Source organism: Ruditapes philippinarum, unplaced genomic scaffold (genome assembly GCF_026571515.1).
Source record: "Ruditapes philippinarum isolate M1 unplaced genomic scaffold, ASM2657151v2 ctg11493_1_1_1_1, whole genome shotgun sequence".
Classification (NCBI taxonomy): domain Eukaryota; kingdom Metazoa; phylum Mollusca; class Bivalvia; order Venerida; family Veneridae; genus Ruditapes; species Ruditapes philippinarum.
Genome location: NW_026857944.1, coordinates 7601 through 29800, shown reverse-complemented (window position 1 = coordinate 29800; position 22200 = coordinate 7601). Strand labels below are relative to the sequence as shown.

The window sequence follows — 22200 nt, the reverse complement described above, 5'->3', positions numbered from 1 at the left end:
AAGACCTATAAATTAGGTTCTTTTCTTATGTTTAAAGTTATTAAAAATTCAGCCTTTTGATTTTTCTTCTAAGGAAGAAAATAGTTCTAAAGAAGAAAATAATAGAGGGTTGAAAGTTTTATATTAAAACATAACACATTAAATCTGTATAGCATGATATTTACATTAAGTCAAAGGTATTAACAAGCAGGAATTAAAACAATTGCTTAGCTCCTCCATTCATATTAACACAGAGATATTGCAGCACGGCAAGATGCTCCCACTTTAATTCAGGTCTTGCAGGATGAGTGGCTATGAAAATAGTTTTTGATCCCTCAGGGCAATTTTCCATTCTTTTTTGTTCTGCCATACATAGTGTTATTTAATGGATTGTTAAATTGAATTTTTAGATTATGAACATTTCCTACATTCAGTAAACCAATGTTTTGATAATACAACATTGTATGAATATGGTTTATTATTTTCTTGAAAGCCTGAAAAAGTTCCATAATTTTGAAAGATATGGTCTGTTAACTCTACTTCATTATATACTGCAAGAAAAAAAAGATCAAATTCTTTGCCATGGCTTTGCACTTAATAGTCTGCATGAAGATGATTTATATCTGGGTGCTGTGAATGTGATGAATATAGCAATTTTTGTTCTGGTGTGATTATTCTACAGATTTAATCCAGTAAATGTAAATTTTGGCAAGCTCATCAAGACTGTTCTGTCTGAAAATGGAGATTTGTTTGTGATATACAATGTATATTAATGTACCTGTATAACAAGTACACATGGATACATACACATTTTCAACATCATGTTGGTAGATCAATGTAATCAGTCTTGATTGTTATTTAAGTCCACATGTTAAGGTCATTAGTGCGTAAATCAGGTTTGTATTTCTGGGGTCGCTGATTCGAACCTCAGACTAAGTAAAATGTCTATGTAACAATTGATTTTGGACATTGAGTTGGATAGTCATTTGTCTCCTACAGTTGATTCGGAAATCATGTTGGATAAGTAGACTTTCATCGGGGAGAAATTGGAAATTACTGGTTAGTTATCTTACCTACTGGTTAGTTATTCTGGAAAGCCTTCAAGTTGTATCAATCACTGAGATACGACCAAATAATGCATTGAAGTCCTGTATAAAAAACCAACCAAACAAACCAATTGGATTTGTGAAGTACTTAAATTGAAAGGCCAGCGATATTAAGTGGAGTCAATCTGCACCAGTCAGGAAGTGCTGACTGGTCTTGGTAAATGTTAAAGGAGAGTCATCTGTAGGAAGCAGTCATCCTGCAGAAAGCATTCAAAGAAATAAAGCATATTATTTATTGAGGATAAGAAATGATTGATATTGCTTTGATCAAAGACTCTAGAAGGATATTTGCTTTTGCATTTTATGATCATGGGTACAATTGTAATAGCTTGTTAAGTGCTTCCATGGTGTTTTAATACATCACTTTGCTGTTGTGATCTAAAAATTGTATCATAAAAAGATTGTTTAAAAGTCTAATTCACATTGAATAAAATTTTCTCACATTTGATCCATGCTTTAGAGTTTAAAGACCAAGTTTGTAGCTTGAACACAAATCAAAATCTGATTATTGGGTAAAGCAGAGTTCATCAGCATTATAAGAGATTGTCTGTAACCAGGAAGGGTTAAAAGTTTCTCTTTGATATATTCTAGATTGATGATACATTCTTTTCTGTGGATATTACAGAGGATAATTGATTGAAACAATTGTGTGTCCTGATTTTAGAGAGAGTATTCCCAGTATCCTGATTGATTCATCTGATTGTTAAGTTGATTAAATAACTTCACAGAACAATAAAAGTATAGTAAACATGATGGGAATTTAGTGTGCCTCAGGAGACAGTTAGAGTGAATTATGCCTCTTGTCTTACTATTTGTTTTATGATATTTTTCAAACATATTAATTTGGTATAGTGTATAACTAATGCGGGCATTGTCTTACAAGGAGTTGATTAATTTACAAAGAAATTCCGACTGTTTTGTCTTCTTCAATTTTTTTGCAGAAATGGCATTTTTCTTTGCAATGGTAAACCATAATATGTTATGTTCTTCAAGGTTAAAGGACCTAAGAATTGTTAGCTAAGGGCCCAGTTACACAGACGGTCGGTACCCAATCGGTCATTTAGTTTTAGATTTAGTTGCTTTTATGATCGGTTGTCATGCGTGATTTTATTTCTGGTTTTCTGTGTAAACGGCCATCGGTGACAGACAGCAAAGTCAAACGGGAATGGGTCGCTGAAATACTTTTGGTTTTTATCGTTTGTAAATCGGAGCTAAATCGGGCGTAACGCTGATTAATCGGTGTTTGATAGCTAGTCATCAGTGGTTAAACACTTTCCGTCAGATATGGCCGTTGATTCATATTTGGTTATCTTTGTCCGATCGGCGATATCGGTGATTAAGAGCTTGCACATCTCGTGATATAGGTTGCCGTCTGTAATTTTTAAAATATTTTCACCGATCGAGAATTTTAGACGTGTTTAAAAATCCCAATCGGTAATTTTGCACCGATGAAACTTATCTTTCCCCAATAGCAGTTGATAGGTGGAAAACAGGTGACCAATAGGTGATATCGGTGATAAATACGTTGTCATCGGTTCACTCCATAAGTTGGCTAAAAAAACTACCGATCAATCACCGATGGCTCTGTGTAACTGGGGTGTAACATCGCAAACCTTGGATCGCTAGCTTGGTATTCTTCAGTTAGTACATCGAATTGTTTCATGTTTTGGAAGCAAGCTTTCAGTGGTTAGATACAAGGTGTTAGTCACATACCTTTTGTATCACAAATAATTCACAGTAAGGGTTGTTTAAATCCATGGTTGTTGACCATTGGTGAAAGCATATGTTAGCCTTGAGCAAGGACCTCTACAGGGATTAGAACACTATATTAGTATGGATTAAGATAAGTGTATTTATAAAGATTAGTGAGGTTAATAAAGGTTATAGCCTAAAATAAAGAAGAAAAGGGTTACTAAAGCATGCAATTTGACCTTTACACTGACAACTGACTTAATTTAAATGAACAGTGCAGGAAACAGAATGTGATTAGCATTTGCCACCAGACCAGCCTGCATGTTTGTGCTGACCAGGCTAGGTGACCAATTTTAGATTTATCTTGATATTCCCAAATTGATAATGAAATCCCAATAATGGATGAACTTCCAATAATGTAAGCTGGAAAAGTTCTTTACATAAGTTGCAAGCAGGCTAAAGGTTAAAACCAACAAAAGAAAATAAGAAAAACTCACACAAACTCCTGAAGCAGCATTATGATAACTTGAAATTGAATGAAGAATCTCATTTTTAGCTTTATCTAGAAGGTTCATGGATGTGTTACTTTGGATGTTCAACTTGTATGTAGAAATTAGACTTTAATAAAAAAAATTAAACCTTAATAACGTTGTTTAAGAAAGTACAGGTCCAAAAGCCTAAAGACATGAAATTTAAAAATCTTACATGATCAACTGACGTACTTGCAATGGAAAAATATGAAGAAAAGATAAAAATATAGTCATAATTAAATTTAAAATTGATATTCATTATGATAAATGGCCCGGTTTGAGTTTAAAAGGTTTAAATACTTTTTATCTGATGTCTTTTAGCATAATGAAATTGATTATTGTGAAAAATAAGAATGACATAGTGATTTGAAATATTGCACACAAGTTGTATTTGTAAAGACCTTCATCAAATAGTATAAAAATCTTGATAATATAATTTCTAGTCATGACAACCAAAATCATGGTGGAGTCCCTTGAAAAAATATATATTGACTTGGATTATAAAACAAAAACAAAACGAGTAAGAGAAACACATGTTAGATAAAAAAAGTTATGGTAATTAAAACATTTTAGTGTTTATTTAAAATATGTAAGAATGTCTTTTTTGTGAAGGTTTTAATCTTTGTTTTAATGGTAAACTCTGTGGTGGTTACAGGTAATTTGTTCATTTTCCAGGAGAACAACTAATGTAACATTGACAGCAATTGAAGTGTTCCATTGAATGTTAACAGGCAATAAAATTCTAATAAATTTCTTATTGATCCCATTTATGGACATCTAAATGATTCAATGGTTTCAGTAGCTATAGAAGGTATAGAAGGGGGGTATAAGGCTTGTTTGTATTGGTAGAGATATAGTTTTCAGTTGGATATCTGGTTGGTTTTATTCAGATTTGGTAGCTAATGTACAAACCAGATAAGCACTATCAAATCCTGTTCATTCAATGATAAAATCAGACTAAATTCACATGGTTTCAAATGTGACTTGAATATTTTGACAAGTTTATTTAGTGCAGTGTGCACAGACTGATAATGTATAATAACCTGTACCCTTTTTCACTACAAGTTCCCCTGTTATCAACACTAGCAAAAAAATGAAATCAGACATTATGTTGAAAGCTTTGCCATTTAGAAATGTCTGTATAAAAAAAGTGCCAAGAGCTATTGATTTTCTAATTTGTACCATTAGGTAGAAATTACTAGAAAAACTACAGATTGTTAAGGATGGAATGAGTTTTCTGGACAATTTTGGTTTTTCTCCTGTAACCATGTACATGTACCTGAATTCAGCATTTGGTCAATCATATTGTAGGAGTGGGGACGTAACGTTTGCTTCTATTTATTTCCGCGGAAAGCTAAAATACAGGAAACATTTCTGTAAATGTATTTTGGTCTTTAGTCTGTTTTAACAGCATGAAATGATGATTTTGCATCATACCTTCGACAATCTGTGTTCAACTCAGTATAGATTGGAAACTTCTGATTTTATCATGCTTCTTAATTAATCCTCAAAGGCAGAATTGATGATGTAATTGTCTTTTGACCTTTCTAGGTACAGCTCTAGTCATCATCTTGCATTATTTAAAACTCATTATTGTTGCCATTGTCTATGGCTTTCTAATGGAATTCAAATCTTTTCTATAGATTTTATGTTTATCTAAAATGTCTTGCTATTTATATATAAAGGAGCTTCACTGAGGTCTAAAAGCTTAGAAATATAAAATTTGAAAATCTTACATTATCAACTGAGGCATTTAAATAAACAATACAGTAGTTTACTGCCATGTGTCGAACTTTGACAAGTCAAGTTTCTTGTTTCCTTGATATAAAAAAGATGTGTTGAATTCTTTGAGGACTTTCAAGGGCAAAAAATTGAAATTTTCTCAAATTGTCATACCTTTGTTATTTATTTATGGCTTTGGTTCATTTGCTTTGGTTCATTCTTAGACAAAAGAAAACCGATTACTAAACTGGCAATGATGATTAATTCAAATGTGACCTTGACTGTCATGACCTTGACTGTCAAGGTCAAATATGAAATTGTTTAAGACAGCTATTTTAAGACAGCTATGTTTTCTAGGAGTATTCTTAATACTGCAATTTTCTTTCTTCAGTACATTAAAATTTTGACCTTAGAAGTAAGAAAAAGTTGAGCTCCTGGCTGTGGCTCTTGTTTACCCCAAATTATATCTACTTTACTACTTATTTCGAATCACATGTCTTGACCACTTAAAGTTAATGTTTATTGTTGTGTCTGATTATCATTTTAGTATGGTTAATTATTGAGGAGACATTACCCCTGTATATTTTAAGAAACAGAATTTAAATTATTGAAGCAGAATTTAAATGTGATACACAAAGTTGATTATAATCCCAATCAAATTCCATTTAACTTAATGAATTGCCCTCCTGGTAAACTCAGGTTAGTCTATGGAATTCATTAATTTCAATTCAGTTCTTTTGTGGTGTATTAAATGTACTTTATTCCCTTAATAAAAGGTTTTCATAAAGCAGATAATAAAAATACCAAAATGAGTTGGTTCTTTCTATGTAACAAATAGCTCTTAATACATGATAATTATCATGGTCTTTAAATGTGGCTATAGTTTATGTTAGACATGTTTTAACCAAAATAAGTGCATTTTAATTTGATCTAAAGGAAGAGAAAAGAATTGCAACTCATCACTGGTTATTTTACATATAATTGCATAGATAATGATATATTCCAAAATGAAGGCCAAATTGCGGCTTTTAATACATGTTATGAAAGGACTCAGTTCTTTCATGTTTTTGCAGAACATGAATAATATCTGAACAAATAGAATTTGTAATCTTTAAAAAGCTCTTAATAATGCCAATGACTTTAAGTATAATGTTATAAGGGGAATTTTACATAAAGGTTGTATAAGGAGGGTATTGAAATCCTCCGTTATATATTTTAGCAGTAAGTTTATATAACGTAAATGCTATACTATGTGTGCCAATTTTCATTCGCTGTGCGTAAAAAAGAAGTTCAATAAGTCATTTAGTATTATAGAAACTTATCATGCGTCATGATCAGGCTAGTCTGTGCCAGGGTTCTTTTCTACTGTATAGTGCAATTCCAATATCTCATTTCATAATGGAACATTAAAACATTTAAGGTAGAAATATTTTAACGTATAGATTTTCATTAGGAATGATCATTTAGTATATTGCTATTGTCAAATCACAGGTGAATTAAAATATAGTCTGAAAGCATTTTATGTTATCTATTTAGTGTTTGAGAATTATACATTAAACATAAATACTTATTGGATATTGCTAGCAATTGCCAGGTAAGCATAAATTAAACTGATTATGCAGTTTGAAAGCTAAAACTTGTGTAAACTTACAAAGCAATAGGTGAATTGGTTTGAGCATACAAATTTTTTTTATTCCTTGTTAAGGAATGATAAATTTCCTTCAAGTTTTTTAAGAAATGATCTCTTTATATTCTTTTCTTTATTTCCCCATACATGTTTGTGTTCAACATTCAAATTCATAATGAAATTGATGGTCTTGATATTTTATTTTATAAGGTTAAAGGATACCTTTTATATTTTTTGTTTTTAATTATTGTATGTTATTTGATCAATTATATCTTCTAATCTAATGCATATGTTCCTTTACCATATAGTTTGAAATTATGATTTTGAGTTAGGATTGAGCTTGGCAGTCTGGTCTTGTGTAACAAAAAAACCCCAAAAAACAAAATCGATTGCCACAGCTTTATTTAAAAAATTGTAAATGATTTAATGTTAAAAGCTGTAAAATTACAATAACTGAAGTAAATTAAAATGTAACTGAATTTAAATAATATATAACATTTGGCAATTATAATTGCCAATTAAAGGCTCAGAATGTTGTTATAGATGAGTTCTGATTTCATAAAGACTAGATCATCAAGGTTCTCCCTAGGAGTTTTATAGTCCTTAATACTCTTATTCAAAATAAAGCTGGTGCCTACTGTTAATCAGTGCCATTTAAGGTGTTTAAGGATTAGATGGTGGTAGAATTAAAAAAATAAAATAAAAAGATCCATCCTTACATCATTTTTTATCTTTATTTTTTTTTTATGATCTTCATGATGTTCTGTTTGTCTGGTAGCTGGAACATCACCTGTTCCATTTGAATGTCACCTGTTTGTTTTATCTGAATGTCACCTGCTTCATCATCATGTTGTTCTATTTGTCTGGTAGCTTGAACATCACCTGTTCCATTTGAATGTCACCTGTTTGTTTTATCTGAATGTCACCTGCTTCATCATCATGTTGTTCTGTTTGTCTGGTAGCTTGAACATCACCTGTGCCATTTGAATGTAACCTGCTTGATCCTCATGTTGTTCTATTTGTCTGGTAGCTTGAACATCACCTGTTCCATCTGAATGTCATCTGCTTGATCCTCATGTTGTTCTGTTTGTCTAGTAGCTTGAACATCATCTGTTCCATATGAATGTCATCTGCTTGATCCTCATGTTGTTCTGTTTGTCTAGTAGCTTGAACATCACCTGTTCCATATGAATGTCATCTGCTTGATCCTCATGTTGTTCTGTTTGTCTAGTAGCTTGAACATCACCTGTTCTATCTGAATGACATCTGCTTGATACTCATGTTGCTCTGTTTGTCTAGTAGCTTGAACATCACCTGTTCCATCTAAATGTCATCTGCTTGATCCTCATGTTGTTCTGTTTGTCTAGTAGCTTGAACATCACGTGTTCCATCTGAATGTCACCTGCTTGATCCTCATGTTGTTCTGTTTGTCTAGTAGCTTGAACATCACATGTTCTATCTGAATGACATCTGCTTGATCCTCATGTTGTTCTATTTATCTAGTAGCTTGAACATCACCTGTTCCATCTGAATGTCATCTGCTTGATCCTCATGTTGTTCTATTTGTCTAGTAACTTGAACATCACCTGTTCCATATGAATGTCATCTGCTTGATCCTCATGTTGTTCTATTTGTCTAGTAGCTTGAACATCACCTGTTCCATATGAATGTCATCTGCTTGATCCTCATGTTGTTCTGTTTGTCTAGTAGCTTGAACATCACCTGTTCTATCTGAATGACATCTGCTTGATACTCATGTTGCTCTGTTTGTCTAGTAGCTTGAACATCACCTGTTCCATCTGAATGTCACCTGCTTGATCCTCATGTTGTTCTGTTTGTCTAGTAGCTTGAACATCACCTGTTCCATATGAATGTCACCTGTTGATCATCATGTTGTTCTGTTTGTCTAGTAGCTTGAACATCACCTGTCCCATCTGAATGTCATCTGCTTGATCCTCATGTTGTTCTGTCTGGTAGCTTGAACATCACCTGTTCCATATGAATGTCACCTGCTTGATCCTCATGTTGTTTTGTTTGTCTAGTAGCTTGCACATCACCTGTTCCATCTGAATGTCACCTGTTGATCATCATGTGTTTCTGTTTGTCTAGTAGCTTGAACATCACCTGTTCCATCTGAATGTCATCTGCTTGATCCTCATGTTGCTCTGTTTGTCTGGTAGCTTGAACATCACCTGTTTCATCTGAATGTCATCTGCTTGATCCTCATGTTGTTCTGTTTGTCTAGTAGCTTGAACATCACCTGTTCCATCTAAATGTCATCTGCTTGATACTCATGTTGTTCTGTCTGGTAGCTTGAACATCACCTGTTCCATCTGAATGTCACCTGCTTGATACTCATGTTGTTCTGTCTGGTATCTTGAACATCACCTGTTTCATCTGAATGTCACCTGCTTGATCCTCATGTTGTTCTGTTTGTCTGGTAGCTTGAACATCACCTGTTCCATCTGAATGTCACCTGTTGATCATCATGTGTTTCTGTTTGTCTAGTAGCTTGAACATCACCTGTTCCATCTGAATGTCATCTGCTTGATCCTCATGTTGCTCTGTTTGTCTGGTAGCTTGAACATCACCTGTTTCATCTGAATGTCATCTGCTTGATCCTCATGTTGTTCTGTTTGTCTAGTAGCTTGAACATCACCTGTTCCATCTAAATGTCATCTGCTTGATACTCATGTTGTTCTGTCTGGTAGCTTGAACATCACCTGTTCCATCTGAATGTCACCTGCTTGATACTCATGTTGTTCTGTCTGGTATCTTGAACATCACCTGTTTCATCTGAATGTCACCTGCTTGATCCTCATGTTGTTCTGTTTGTCTGGTAGCTTGAACATCACCTGTTTCATCTGAATGTCATCTGCTTGATCCTCATGTTGTCCTGTTTGTCTGGTAGCTTGAACATCACCTGTTCCATATTCTCACTGGATATATTGAATAGGCAAATATCAAACTGTATATTATTAGACAAATGATACCATATAATTTGAATATCAATAGTAGTAAATCAGAGCTAATCTAAATGATATTCAAGGAAAAAGTTGATTATATTATTTTCTGGAATGTTTATAGTATGATTTATAGTTGTTTTTCCTATTTTGATTATCTAGCCTATACCTATTGTCATTCATAGAGAGTCCTGCCTTGTAAATTGATTGCTAGCTTTGTCTAACATTGATTGCATACTTCAAGTTCCTATTCCCTGTCCTGACAAGTTCTGTTATAATTCTTGGCCTACTCGAGGGCAGTGTTTTCAGATGAATCTATTGCCATATAAAGATGTCATTAACACATCTATATTCTTATTCCCCCTGGTCAACTATTGACCTATCTGCCAAATAAGGGGAGCATGGAGTAAACTGGTTAATGGATAACTTGATAATGAAGTTCATTTCTGTATCATTAAACAAAAAACTAATGTTGGAAATTAGAAATTAAACCCCTTGAATAAATAATTATATAAGGCTCAGGAGAACAGGAAGAATAGCTAAATTTTGTTCCCTTGCCCTTAAAGTTGACATTGAATAGTACAAGGTTGTGCTTGACAGTTTCACTAAGACTTATCAATGTTAATGATTTTGGCCTTGGGATCATATTTAAGCTACGTTTAAAAGAAACTTGTGGAATAACACATTGTTTATTCATTGACAAATATACATATCACATTATTTGGTATGGAAAATTATTCCACTATTCTTCATATTAACTGCAAAATGGTTAAACATACATAAATATTTTTGGACCTAAGAATAATGTGGACTTGACTTTTCCACCTGTATTGGGCTATATATAACTGCATGCTTTAAAATGCAGACTTGTTGCAGTCTTGGAGATTTGAAAGAAAAGACATTGAGGCATTTGTTACAGGCATAATTGCAAAAAGTATAGAGTTTGGTCAGTATTTATGGCATATGCAGTCTGAACCTTCCCTTCACTTTTTTGCTATTTTTGTGTGAAATTTTAGTACTTTGATATTTAAACCCTGAATAACAAATTCAAAGAACTGACTAGACCTAAATGAAGATAATTAGGAAAGGATGAAAGTTTTTTTTGTGTACTAAGTTAGCCTTTTAAATGTCAAGATTTCCACAGTGATATTTATAATGTTTTATGTAATTCCTAAAAATAAAAATATCAGGAGCTTCAATTAATCTGACACAGGTGTGAATCGTTAGGAAAAAAATAATGTGCAGTAATTGCCTTACAATTCCAAGGACTTTTGAACCTTGAATGTCCAATTAATTGTTATATTTAACATGTTTGAAGCATAGGTCATCAACTCACCTTTTCTTCCTGATCATCAAGTATTTTCATGGTTAACATATTTGTTATCAAGCCCTTATTTAGCCTTGAGTTAGTGATTCATGTTAAAGGGAATTCTTTATAAAAAATATATCCTGCTTGGATCAGATAATTTTATGCTCGGCTGTAAAATATTCTTTCAATATTCGTTCTGAAGTGGATCTTTTCAGCATGTTAATAGATTATTCTTATTGAAATATTGATATAATTATGTTATACATTAGATACAAAAGCATTTCAAGTTGAATACCTTGATAGCAATTCGATTCATTTGCTTACTGATCTGCTAATTTGTCAATCTTAAAAAATAAATGTTACCAAAGTTCATTTAATCAATGATATGTTTTAATATATGCCTTTTATCAACTGTTTTGGTATGTAAAGTTTTGAATTGAATTTGATAATTGGTCATCAGATATGGTAAAAAAAGTAAATTTCATGATATTGATAGTTGTAAAGTAATCATACAGTTGTAAAATTTAAATGCAGCTTTCTTAAATTTCAAAATATTAAATAATAAGCTGAGATATTTCATACCTAAAGGCCAAAAATTATTTTTGATTTGATGCAACAGATAGTGTTTAAGCTAATGATTTTAATAATGACAATGATAAAGATTGGTTTGAGAGGCAATTTGGTATCAGTATAAGCTTGTAGGGTTAAGAAATGTGAGGGAATATTGAAATGAAAGTGCATTTCCATTTTGTCATACCTAAGCTGAAAAAGTTCGGGAATTTATAGCATTGAGCAGGTGTAAGTGCTGTTTTCTAGTGATGATCATCATTGATTTATCTAGAGACTATATATAACCAATCACAGCAGGTTCAGAGGATATTGTTGAGAAGTTGGCAGGAACTTGTTGGATGTAGCTTGATACTCAGATATTAACAGATTCTTGAATATTGTTGTCATGCTGATATCTTGTTAAATTATTGCTGGAATTTTAAAAGCATTCAAACAATAACAATAGTAATATGTAAGTAAAATTATAAAGATACCTTATGTTAGGAAAAGAGTCTTTCCATGGACTGTAACTTGGACTTTCCAGTGCCGTCCATGGGCGGGCTAAATCGATCGAGCCTGCAACATTTTCAATTTTGCAGTGTTGGGCTTTCTTTAGGGATATTTTTTCTCTCTCTATTTCTTTATCTTAAAGTAATATAATATTAGTTTTAACTGTTTCTGAACTTCATTATTGAAATCTGTTTTTGTGGACTGCTTACATAAATTTACAGTTGTTGAATTTCTTTGTATACAGATTGTATAATGTATTTAAATGGTTAATTAAGATTTTCATTAAATTTTCTTGAGGAAAAATTCCTTTGGTTAGAATTTAACAGTTCTTGGCATGTTGGTTTTCTTTTACAAAAGTAAGTTAAGGCTACACTAAAACTGGTTCAATAACATGCCAGCAAGAGCTGAGCAAGCATAATAAATTGTTTTTTTCACAGTGCTTGTTTTAACTTGTTATCTACATTGAATGTCAAAATCTCCACATGCAGTGGTCTAACTGCTAATTCAGAAGTGAAGAAGGCAGGCTACATCGTGTTCAGCACAGGCTGCGATTTTTTGGTTTGATTTCACAGAACCTGTACTTTCACTATTTATCATTCCAGTCAAAAGTTCAGACATACGTTTTGAACACGTGATTCTACTTTTGGGGTGTAAATGTAATTCTTTTTTCCATTTTTAAGACCATTAGTACTCTAATACTACTGTCTGGATCTGACTGGAGGTGATTAACCTATGCTTTTGTAAAATTGGCAGTAAAAAGTTTCAAATTCTTAAATGGTATTAGTCAGTTTTAATAATACAAGATTTCAATACAGCAAGCTAGGGGATTTATCGTAGTTCAATTTTTAAGTATTTATGTACGCAGGTTTGGGTAAATCTGTCCATGAATATTATATCCTTGACTTGAAACAGATTTGAAGATTGGTTAGCTTTTAATCGGGTTTATTCAAACAATGTTACAAATTAGAATCAGGCGACTTTTTTTTAAACAGAAATTGATTTGGTTTATGCAAGTAAGCAGTAAGTGCTGATTTGACAGACTGGAATATATGGAATATTGAATAATTACAATAAGGTATGCTTCAAATGTCATTAAGATAATTATGTATACATTTAAAGTAGTTGAAATGAAGCTTAGTTTGCTTTTAAAAAAATCAGCATTTTTATCTTCTTCAGTATTTTTGAATTATCTTCTTCAGTATTTTTGAATTGTTCACAAACATTGACAAATGGTCAAATCTGGAATTCAAATTGTAAGAGTTTAAAGAACAAGAAATTATATTGTCTATGTGTTGATAAGGTGAATGTTGATGATTGTTTTGTCTTGAACTACATCAGTTTCAGCAATAGTAAAAAAGAATATTTCTCGAGGATTTATTTATATACAATTTTCCCATGTGTCATTACAGACTTCTCATTTTTGAGGGAAAGAAACTTTATATTTATTTTAGACCAGATGATTTATTATCGATAGATTAAAACCATGATAGAGTTACAGACATGGAGTTCTAGCTGATTTTATTAAGTTCAGTATGAACACCAAGGGAAAGGTAATACATTATGTTACCATATGCCATTGCATGTGGAACTTTTCATTGTTACTTCAAGTTTTAGGCTATATTGTGTCTCCTGCCAGTATGAGAAGTAACAGATCAGTGCTGCAAAGTAATTTTGCTGATAATAATACATAGGAGGTTATTCCAATCTGTGCATTACATGATAATTAATTATTATGGGTAGGTCCAACTTTAAATTCTTCCTTGAAGGTAAATTTTAACAAATTGGCTAGTTGTGTAATCCTTTAGCCTACTAACAGATTTTACCCATGTGACCAGTGCAGACTAAGATCTGTACTGATATAAGAACATATTTATATGAAAGGGTTTTGTCCACATTGGAAGATGGTCCATTTAAGATATTTAGCATGGTAAGGGTTAATTTCAAATTTGAATGCTCCCTTTGGTAAGACAATATTTTAGGTTTCAATGCAACATTTTAACAATGATCAGTCCTACGGATGACAATGTACCTCTAACACTGCTGAATTTATGTCATGGGCTGAATATTCTGATTCTGAACTGTCCATTGTACATTCTTCAGGTTTTAATAATGTCAAAATACTGACATTGAGTGGTCAACAGCGGGTACAGCCTGATCTGAAAGCGCAGATATTATGTCAACTGGCCTGGCTCTGTACTGTTGGTTGGCATTTGCTTATCATCTGCTGCTGGTAGTTTAATGGTAAAAAAGGTACTGATCTTAAAGACTAAGTTTTATTCTATTACTTCATTTACAAATCTGACATATAACGATGTCAAATATCATCATCATTTTGAATTTTATGAAATGTTTTTGGACTTTGTTAATGTACACTTTGATTTGAAACATTGAACGATGGCTATTATTCTATTTATAATATTGCTTACTTTAAACTTTGTATTTTCATTTCATATAAGGTAGTCTGGTTCATCATTAATATTAATGATCATCATAAAACAGTATACTTCAATAAACGTAGGGCCTGAAGCAACACTGTTGTATCTCGGTAAACTGCAAAGAGCCAGTTAGTACTAAAAAGCAACAGTTAACAGTGAGCAAATTGAAAGAAAAGAAGCATTTAATTATCTTCGGATTATATGTTGCGATAGTTAGTTTTGAATTTGTAATTTAAATATCATTTTGTGCATTTTAAAGATTGTAAAGCAATATATCTAAATTCCACTCGCGTTTGATAAGAGCTTAAGAAAAAAAATAAAAAAATATGTTTTGTATTTTAAATCACTTGCACCGAGTAAATTCTGTTCTTGTGTATTTATGGGTAAGCTACAGTCGATTAATGTTGTTTACATAAGTTTTCGGTCCATGCAGTATTTTGTCGGTCTGCTTTCTAAGGTTTTTTCAAACCAAGCTCATTTTAAATAGTGCCATAACTAAACTATATGATTGTAAGTATCAGCTCATTAGCATGAGAAGTCATGTTTGCAGTTAAGTCACGTTTAAACTTTTAAATCTCTTTAAGCGAAAAGGAAGATTGAAATTATTTCATAATACAACTAATGATCTAAGAAAAAAATTATTTATATACCAAAGTATTGACAAGACAGTGTTAAGAAAACCTTTATTTCAAAAGAGTTGAACCGCAAACTCATTAAAATATTCACAATCAGCAATATCTAAAATTGAACAAAGATTATATTTGATAGCACGTATAGAAAACTAGTCGTATAAACTTTTTGTGAACTTAAACTTGCTGGTTTTGAATTATAATATGAAATATAAGTGTAGTATTTTGTCAGTTGAAGTGTCGCTTACCTCTCATTCATGATTTCCGCTAAACGAACAATCTTTACAACAGTGTTTAAGTGTTGTCTTGCAAAACTATTTAATGTTACTATTTTCTCTGGATGATAATATATAATAATATTTATTTCCTGGTAAGTTATATTTGACGGCAGAGTTTAATAGTTAGTACGTTGTTACCTGGGTATATAGTCTAGTAGTTGATAACTGTCGAACTATCGGTAAATGTTCACTTGTGACTTAGCAAGCAGAGGAGAAGTTTGTGGTTTGATAGAGCTGTTTGTACTGTATTGAACATGTGGCAGGAATAGTAGTGGTACATGTGCTTTGTGTCTTGTGTAAAAATTACATAGCAAACAAAGGATTTTTACTGGAATTAAATATATTTTTAAGTGCTTTTGAGAATTTTTTTTCCCAACAATAACAGTAAGTTGATATTTTTATTTGTAAATATGCCTTTTTGTCTTTTGAGTTTAAAAATTATTTCAAATTAAGAATAAAAAAGAAAGTTTTTTTCCAATATAATTTGTGTACTTGGTCAATAATCTTTGTTCTGTAGTAAGAAAGTCCACGTGGCTTGGTTTAAAACGTAGACAAGAAATTATGGTCTGAAACCATTATCAGAGATTAAACCTTATTTACCAGGGTTTAAATTCTGACTTATTGTTAATAGTATTATATGGATCATTCCATGGTTAAGGGACATAGTAGTGGTTTATGGAAAATAACTGCAGAGAATGTGTATGTATATCATATTTATACATTATATTTCTTATTTTAAATATGGAGCATTGTTTGACAATTAAGCATGCTAGGTAGTGGTGTTTAACCACGTGTATGTCAGTTATAATGGCAGTATACATGAGTTAGCCGCATGTACAAATTAACTGTACTGGTTTATAGACACTCCTTTTTTACTATATTAAAGTCCTAGTGAAAATTTTATTGAGAATGAATCCTGTTGTATTGGTGAACTTTTCAAACTGTTTGTTTACTGAAAAAGGGGTAATGTAAAATTTACTGATCTGTATGTTATGGATGAGAGGCTTTTTAAAAGTTACAACAAAATGAAAGTTTAAAGCGTAGGTTAAATCATAAATTGTTATGCTTGGAAGCAGCTCATTCAGTTACCGTTTTTATCTGACCGTGACAAGTATCAAAACAAATTTTTATTCAGATCTTTCTACAATTTATTAAATCTTTTTAAAATTGAAAGAGCAGAAAAAGCAAGTGCTATCTCCTTATGAAAATGCTTCACAGCTTTATTTCCTGGTCTCATATATATGGGAATTTTATTTTGTAGTTTAAATCTACCATATACATTGAGATATAATTAGTTGAAATAACGTGAATGAAAGTGTAAAATGATCAGTATTAGAAATTATAGAGTTCTTCATAAGTGTCTTTCATGGTTTTCCAGTTAATTGTCATGAATTATTTAATAATCATGATACAGATTTGGATAATGTACTGATTTTAATGCATTTTGATGTGCAATGATTATTTTCTGGATGAAAAAGGTATAGTCAAGTATTTTGTGGTGCAGGATTTTGTTTTACATTAAGCTTTAATATTAAGTATTTCTGATTCTGTTGTGGTTATATTTTATGGCAATTCTATTTACTAAGACAAAATAAAAGCAAAGTAAAATAAGAACAATTCTGATAGCAAACTAGTAAATGGTAAACTTTTTAGCTGTCAAGTTCATCTTCTTCTTTCTGTGACGCGTTTATGTTTAGTTTTGTGTATTAAATTTCACAGCACTATCATTAGTAGACTTAAAAATTGATAATCATTAAGTAAGCTTTTTCTTTTGTAAGTGTACAAGAACTTAATTATATCTATTGATCAAGAGATCAATAGCTAAAAACTTGATCAATGGATCAATGTTATAACAAAAAGAAAGAGGATTGCATTACAGTTAGGATTGGCCTGTGTTTTAACAGGCTGACTATAACTATAGACTGTGACAGTCTCAAGCCCAGCTTTAATGTGCAGCTTCATCCATCAAAGTCTAGACCACTGTCACTTCATGCTTTCTTCAAGCTAAACTTATTATCAACATCAGCTTTTAACAGTGTAATGTATACTTGAAACAGCAGATTTAAGAACACTTGTCTTCTTAAACTTGCTCCTTTGTCTGCTATTGATTCTTTCATAAGGAGCTTCTTATTATTAAAGTGTTAACTTTTTACCTCACAGGGACTTTTGAGTTATTATTTTTAAAGTCCTTGCTGCCCAGTGAGCATATTAGTGACCCGCTAGTAAGTATAGGAACAAGAATTCGGCCGAGTCTAAGGGTTGTGCAGTCACTTTGACCAGAATCTTGCCACTTGACTGCCAGATCTTAACATTTTGATTTCAAAATCCCTTATACTAATATCAGACAGGTCCAATATTAAGGTAATAGTGTCATTGAGTCTATGTCAAAGGTTTATTGTGTAAAAGGTTATAATATATAGATTTGAAAGGAATGTATTTTTAATCAGATTGTATGTATCTTTGGTATTTTTCAGGCTTTCAGGTCTCATTGACTGTTTTATAAAAGCTGAACTTGTTCAAATACTTGATTATTATAACAAAACTGTTGTTATTATTCACTGTAGGATTGTTTGAAAGGCCTTAAGTGTTCGGACAATATTGACACACAGGATATAACAAAAATGGAGGGAAATAGTATGACGCATTGTAGAAAATCCACAGTGCCTCTGACCTTACGTGTACAAATGAAAGAAGTAATATTTGTAAAAGCTAACAATTTTATTTTGATGAAGGAAGAATAATGTGAGGGAACAGATGTCAACTCAGTGTCACATATTGTAACGTTGTTTTTTTTTTTTGGTCAGATTTGCAGTCTTAAGTTGTTTAAGGATGATATTAAATGGAATATGTTTTGGCCTTAGGAGCTAATTTCTTAAGCCAAAAAAAAGGCAGTTAAAAATAGAAAGATGAGTTAGAAAAGGGATTAAAGTCACAACTTCTGATAGTTACTTGGTTAAAATTGCCACCATTATTACTGCGCATTATTGTCAACCATCTAAAAATAAAACACAGTATTTTCTTTCAGATGGCAATGTATTAGAATAGCACTAGACGTTTCAAATTTGGATAGTTTTGCATATAATTTTGCCAGAATAAGGATGTTTTAAGAGATCTTTTCACCAATAAGTTATTTTTTTATATTACCTCCCTTTAATGCATATGAAAATATGTTTTTGACCTACATCCTTTCTAAAAAAAAAGTAATGGCTAAGGGTTGTTTTCATTGAAGAACAAAATTTCCAGCTTATTTTTTTTAAAATGCAGTCAACATTTTTAACTTTTTGTCAACATCAAAATATTATGAAGCATGTGAAGGAAAAAAGCATTGTAGTAAAACTCTAACTATGAGCAATATTTTAATGTTCTTTTCCTTTTACTTGCTGCTGATTTCACAATAACCTGATACATTAATTGGTTGTCATCTGTAGTTGTTTACAATTTAAACATCAATTTCTCCCACTGTTTGCAGCATTTTAATTATGTAATTAGCAATGTTTTCCCCCAAACAAGAATTTCACTACTGGGAAGTATTGGATTTAAACATAGCATGTCAGTTGCAGTTAGGAAAAAAGTAACCTTTCAAAGAAAACAAATAAGAATGTAAGGATGAAGTGTTATTGTGTGTGTTTTTTGTTGTTTTAATCGTTTAAAAGAGATTTGTTTACAATGGTCATAATATTGACTTTGTTAAATCATTGCTATTGCTAAATAGAAAAAACAAAGTCTATAAGTGTTCTGGGTTGGCTTAATTGATGTCACGCCTTTACTGTTTTAAAAATGTCTTATGGTGGTTTTTAGGGAAGAACATTTTGACTATTCTTAAGCCATCTGGATATATCAGGTAAAAAACTGTTTCTCTGTAAAATTGCACTATTTTAAAGGGAGGTAATCATGAGTAAGATGGAGAAACAGACAGTAATACCTTCTATGTGCTCTATTGTATTCATGTTAATGTTTGATATCTATGTATAACTTACTTATGCCAGAAAGTTCCATTAAAATTCTAGATGGTTACCCTACCAAAAACAGTGGTACTAGTTTTTCTTAATTGAAAAACATAAAGATGTGCAAATAAATAGTTTTTTTAATGCATTTATGCTATAGAAAGAGTTACAGGTGTTAAATGAATTTACTATTTAGTCATACAATATGTATAAGTTTAAAGAATTAGGTATTTTTTTTTTTGCTACAGTTACTAGATTATACATGAGCAACTTCTCTGATTTAATTAATCCCGACAGACAACATTAATGAGTTTTCATTGCTTAATTCAGCTTTAATTAAAACAGAGCAACCACAAAATGAATTAACTACATTTTAATGAAAATGATTCTTGTATATGTAATGACAGCTTCCGCTGAATATGGTCTGCCTTAAATCTTGCCATTATTCATTGCGCCGGATGACCTAAAATTGTCATGAAGGATGACATGTATAATGTACACCATATACATATAATTATGATGTGATTTAGTACATTTTTATGTACTTGTCACAAGCTTTTTAATTATATATTGTTCATTTTCCGCTGAGTCTGTTGTTTTGTTGAGCAAAAAAGGAAAATATATCATGTAACTCTTTAGCTTTGTGGTTATTATGCAATCTAAATTGAAGAATTTTTTTGCCAACATTTCCAAGAAAAATAAAAAAGTTGTAGTGAAAAGTATTTGTTACATAATTTCCCTCATTTGGATTAATCAAACTAATATATTTCATTAAATGTATTGAACAGTGTGTATATAGACTTACATGCGCATCTTCTCAGTATAGTACTTGTCTTTAGTCTTAGAAAATTGAGCGAAATTTCTTTAGAGATAAGTATAATATATATTTCTCATCTCTTTTGCCTAAAATCATTTTGATAAAATAGTGAAAAACCAGATCCCTAAGACATGCAGTGCAATACCAACAAAAACTAATCCACAGGATATGTTTCCCTATAAATCACACTGATTTAAAAAGCAAACATACTTGAGCAGACATGCACAAATTGCAATCAATGTACTTTATCAAGGGCCGGTTATTGTTTCATTGTTTGATTTCAGTTGATTTCAAGTACAAAATCGTGTAAAATCCGGCTGTTCATACCACTGTGTCTAAGATGAATCTATGGCAGTTTCGCTTGCATTTAGATGACATATTGACAAACAATCTGTATTAATCAGAAGCTTGAATGGAGAAAGTGTCACAGCAGCATTGATCAAATCAGGGCCGCTTCTCTTTCCGCTTTTCTTGGCAATTCTGTCTGATTGATCACGCTTTCCAGAGTAAAAAAATTGGATATTTTTTGCTGCAGATCTTGTATAAAGGTATATGTAGCTAATGAAAATGTTATTTTACTTGCAGGTTTCTACTAAATAAACAAGACTAAAAAGAATAAAGCACATTCAAGAAATAAAGACCACCAAAGACAGCAAGAAACAAGAACACATACCAGATAAGCATACCTCTAAATCTTAAAAGGGCATTTTTGCTAAATTGATATAAAACTATTACACCAAAGCCTAAAATACTTGCCGCCTTCCTGCTAAGATCGTAACACTCGACAACAGTCACCATTTTGTCTCTACGGTATCCCAGTAGATAACAATAAACAAGGTCGTCCAGATGGATGTGTCTATAGGAATAAAGTGCGAGCCTTCAAGTCCGTTAAGCTTAAGTCATTGCACTCAACCCAACTTTGATGAAGGATTCGGACGCGATCTCTTCAGTGACTATACTGGAAATGATGATCTTGGTTCAGATAGATCATTCCCAGATGATAGTTTAGACAATTTCGATAGTGGAGACTTGTCACCAAGCAGTTTGGATGATGGAAAGCTTGACTTTGGAAGTCATGTGTTTTCATATGCAGTTGACCACATTGATGTTGACAGTGGGTACACAGGGGACAGCGGAGATAGTAGCGGGGAAGTGTCCCCATGTAGTGTAGAATCAAACCACCATCAGTACACCAAATTGGAATACTGCCCTAGCAACACGAACTATGAAATAGAAGTTACAGATGGACAGAAAAAACTCTGCCTAGTTTGTGGAGACATAGCCTCAGGATTTCATTATGGTGTTTCTTCATGTGAAGCATGCAAAGCTTTCTTCAAACGAACAATACAAGGTTAGTGTTCTTACATTCTTAATAATGCAAAAAATGTCATGCAAATTTGTGTTTTCATTGTCAAAGATAAGAATGTTAGATGGTATATATTATTTGCCAAAAAAAAAAAGTAAAGTATTTGAACTTGTACCTTCTGAAATGAAATTGGTTATAAAGTGTATATGAGAAAATTGATCAAGCAGGTCTGATCAATATTTTGTTGGTCATCATGGTCGTGTGAGACAAAACAAATAGTAATCAATTATGTTGGTCTTAAATAATTATAAGATGCATTTTTCTCCTATTGTGAAAGCGAATTTAGTAGCTGGGTCTTGTCCTTGAACGTGTAAGTTTTTATTTCATTGAAGCAGTAAAAAAGATCTCCTTAACAAATATCATTTTAGCACCAGAAGGTAATTTTCACACCTGTAAATAAGAATTGTGTACAATTGAACAAGAATGTGAAGGTTTAACCACTTACCAACTTCATTTTTTTAAACGAGCTGAACGATAATGATTGGTCTTTACTATTTTCTGTTTTTTGTTTTTTTTCGAATGTGATAAATTTAATGATAAACATTGATCAAATAGTGTACAGCAACAAATATGCTAATGATACTCCCTTATCATAATCAGCTTCTTAAATTCCATTCTGTGAGGCACAACAATGTTGGCACATCAACCTGTACTGTGGGCGTATTGAAGCTTTTGTTATGAAGCAATAATTTCACCCCATGTTTTATATTACATAACATTACATTAGTTGTTTTAATTATGTAT

The 22200-nt window shown here is 31.9% G+C and overlaps 1 protein-coding gene across 1 annotated transcript; it reads left to right on the top strand.

The window, feature by feature from the left end:
* Positions 1-6386: 6386 nt before the first annotated feature.
* Positions 6387-21442, top strand: LOC132751563 (estrogen-related receptor gamma-like; the record flags this gene model as incomplete). Its single annotated transcript, XM_060741737.1, is given in 2 exon segments — positions 6387-6449; positions 20676-21442. A coding segment is annotated over 1 exon segment (506 nt), but the record flags the coding sequence as incomplete, so codon positions are not given.
* Between the last annotated feature and the right edge of the window lie 758 nt (positions 21443-22200).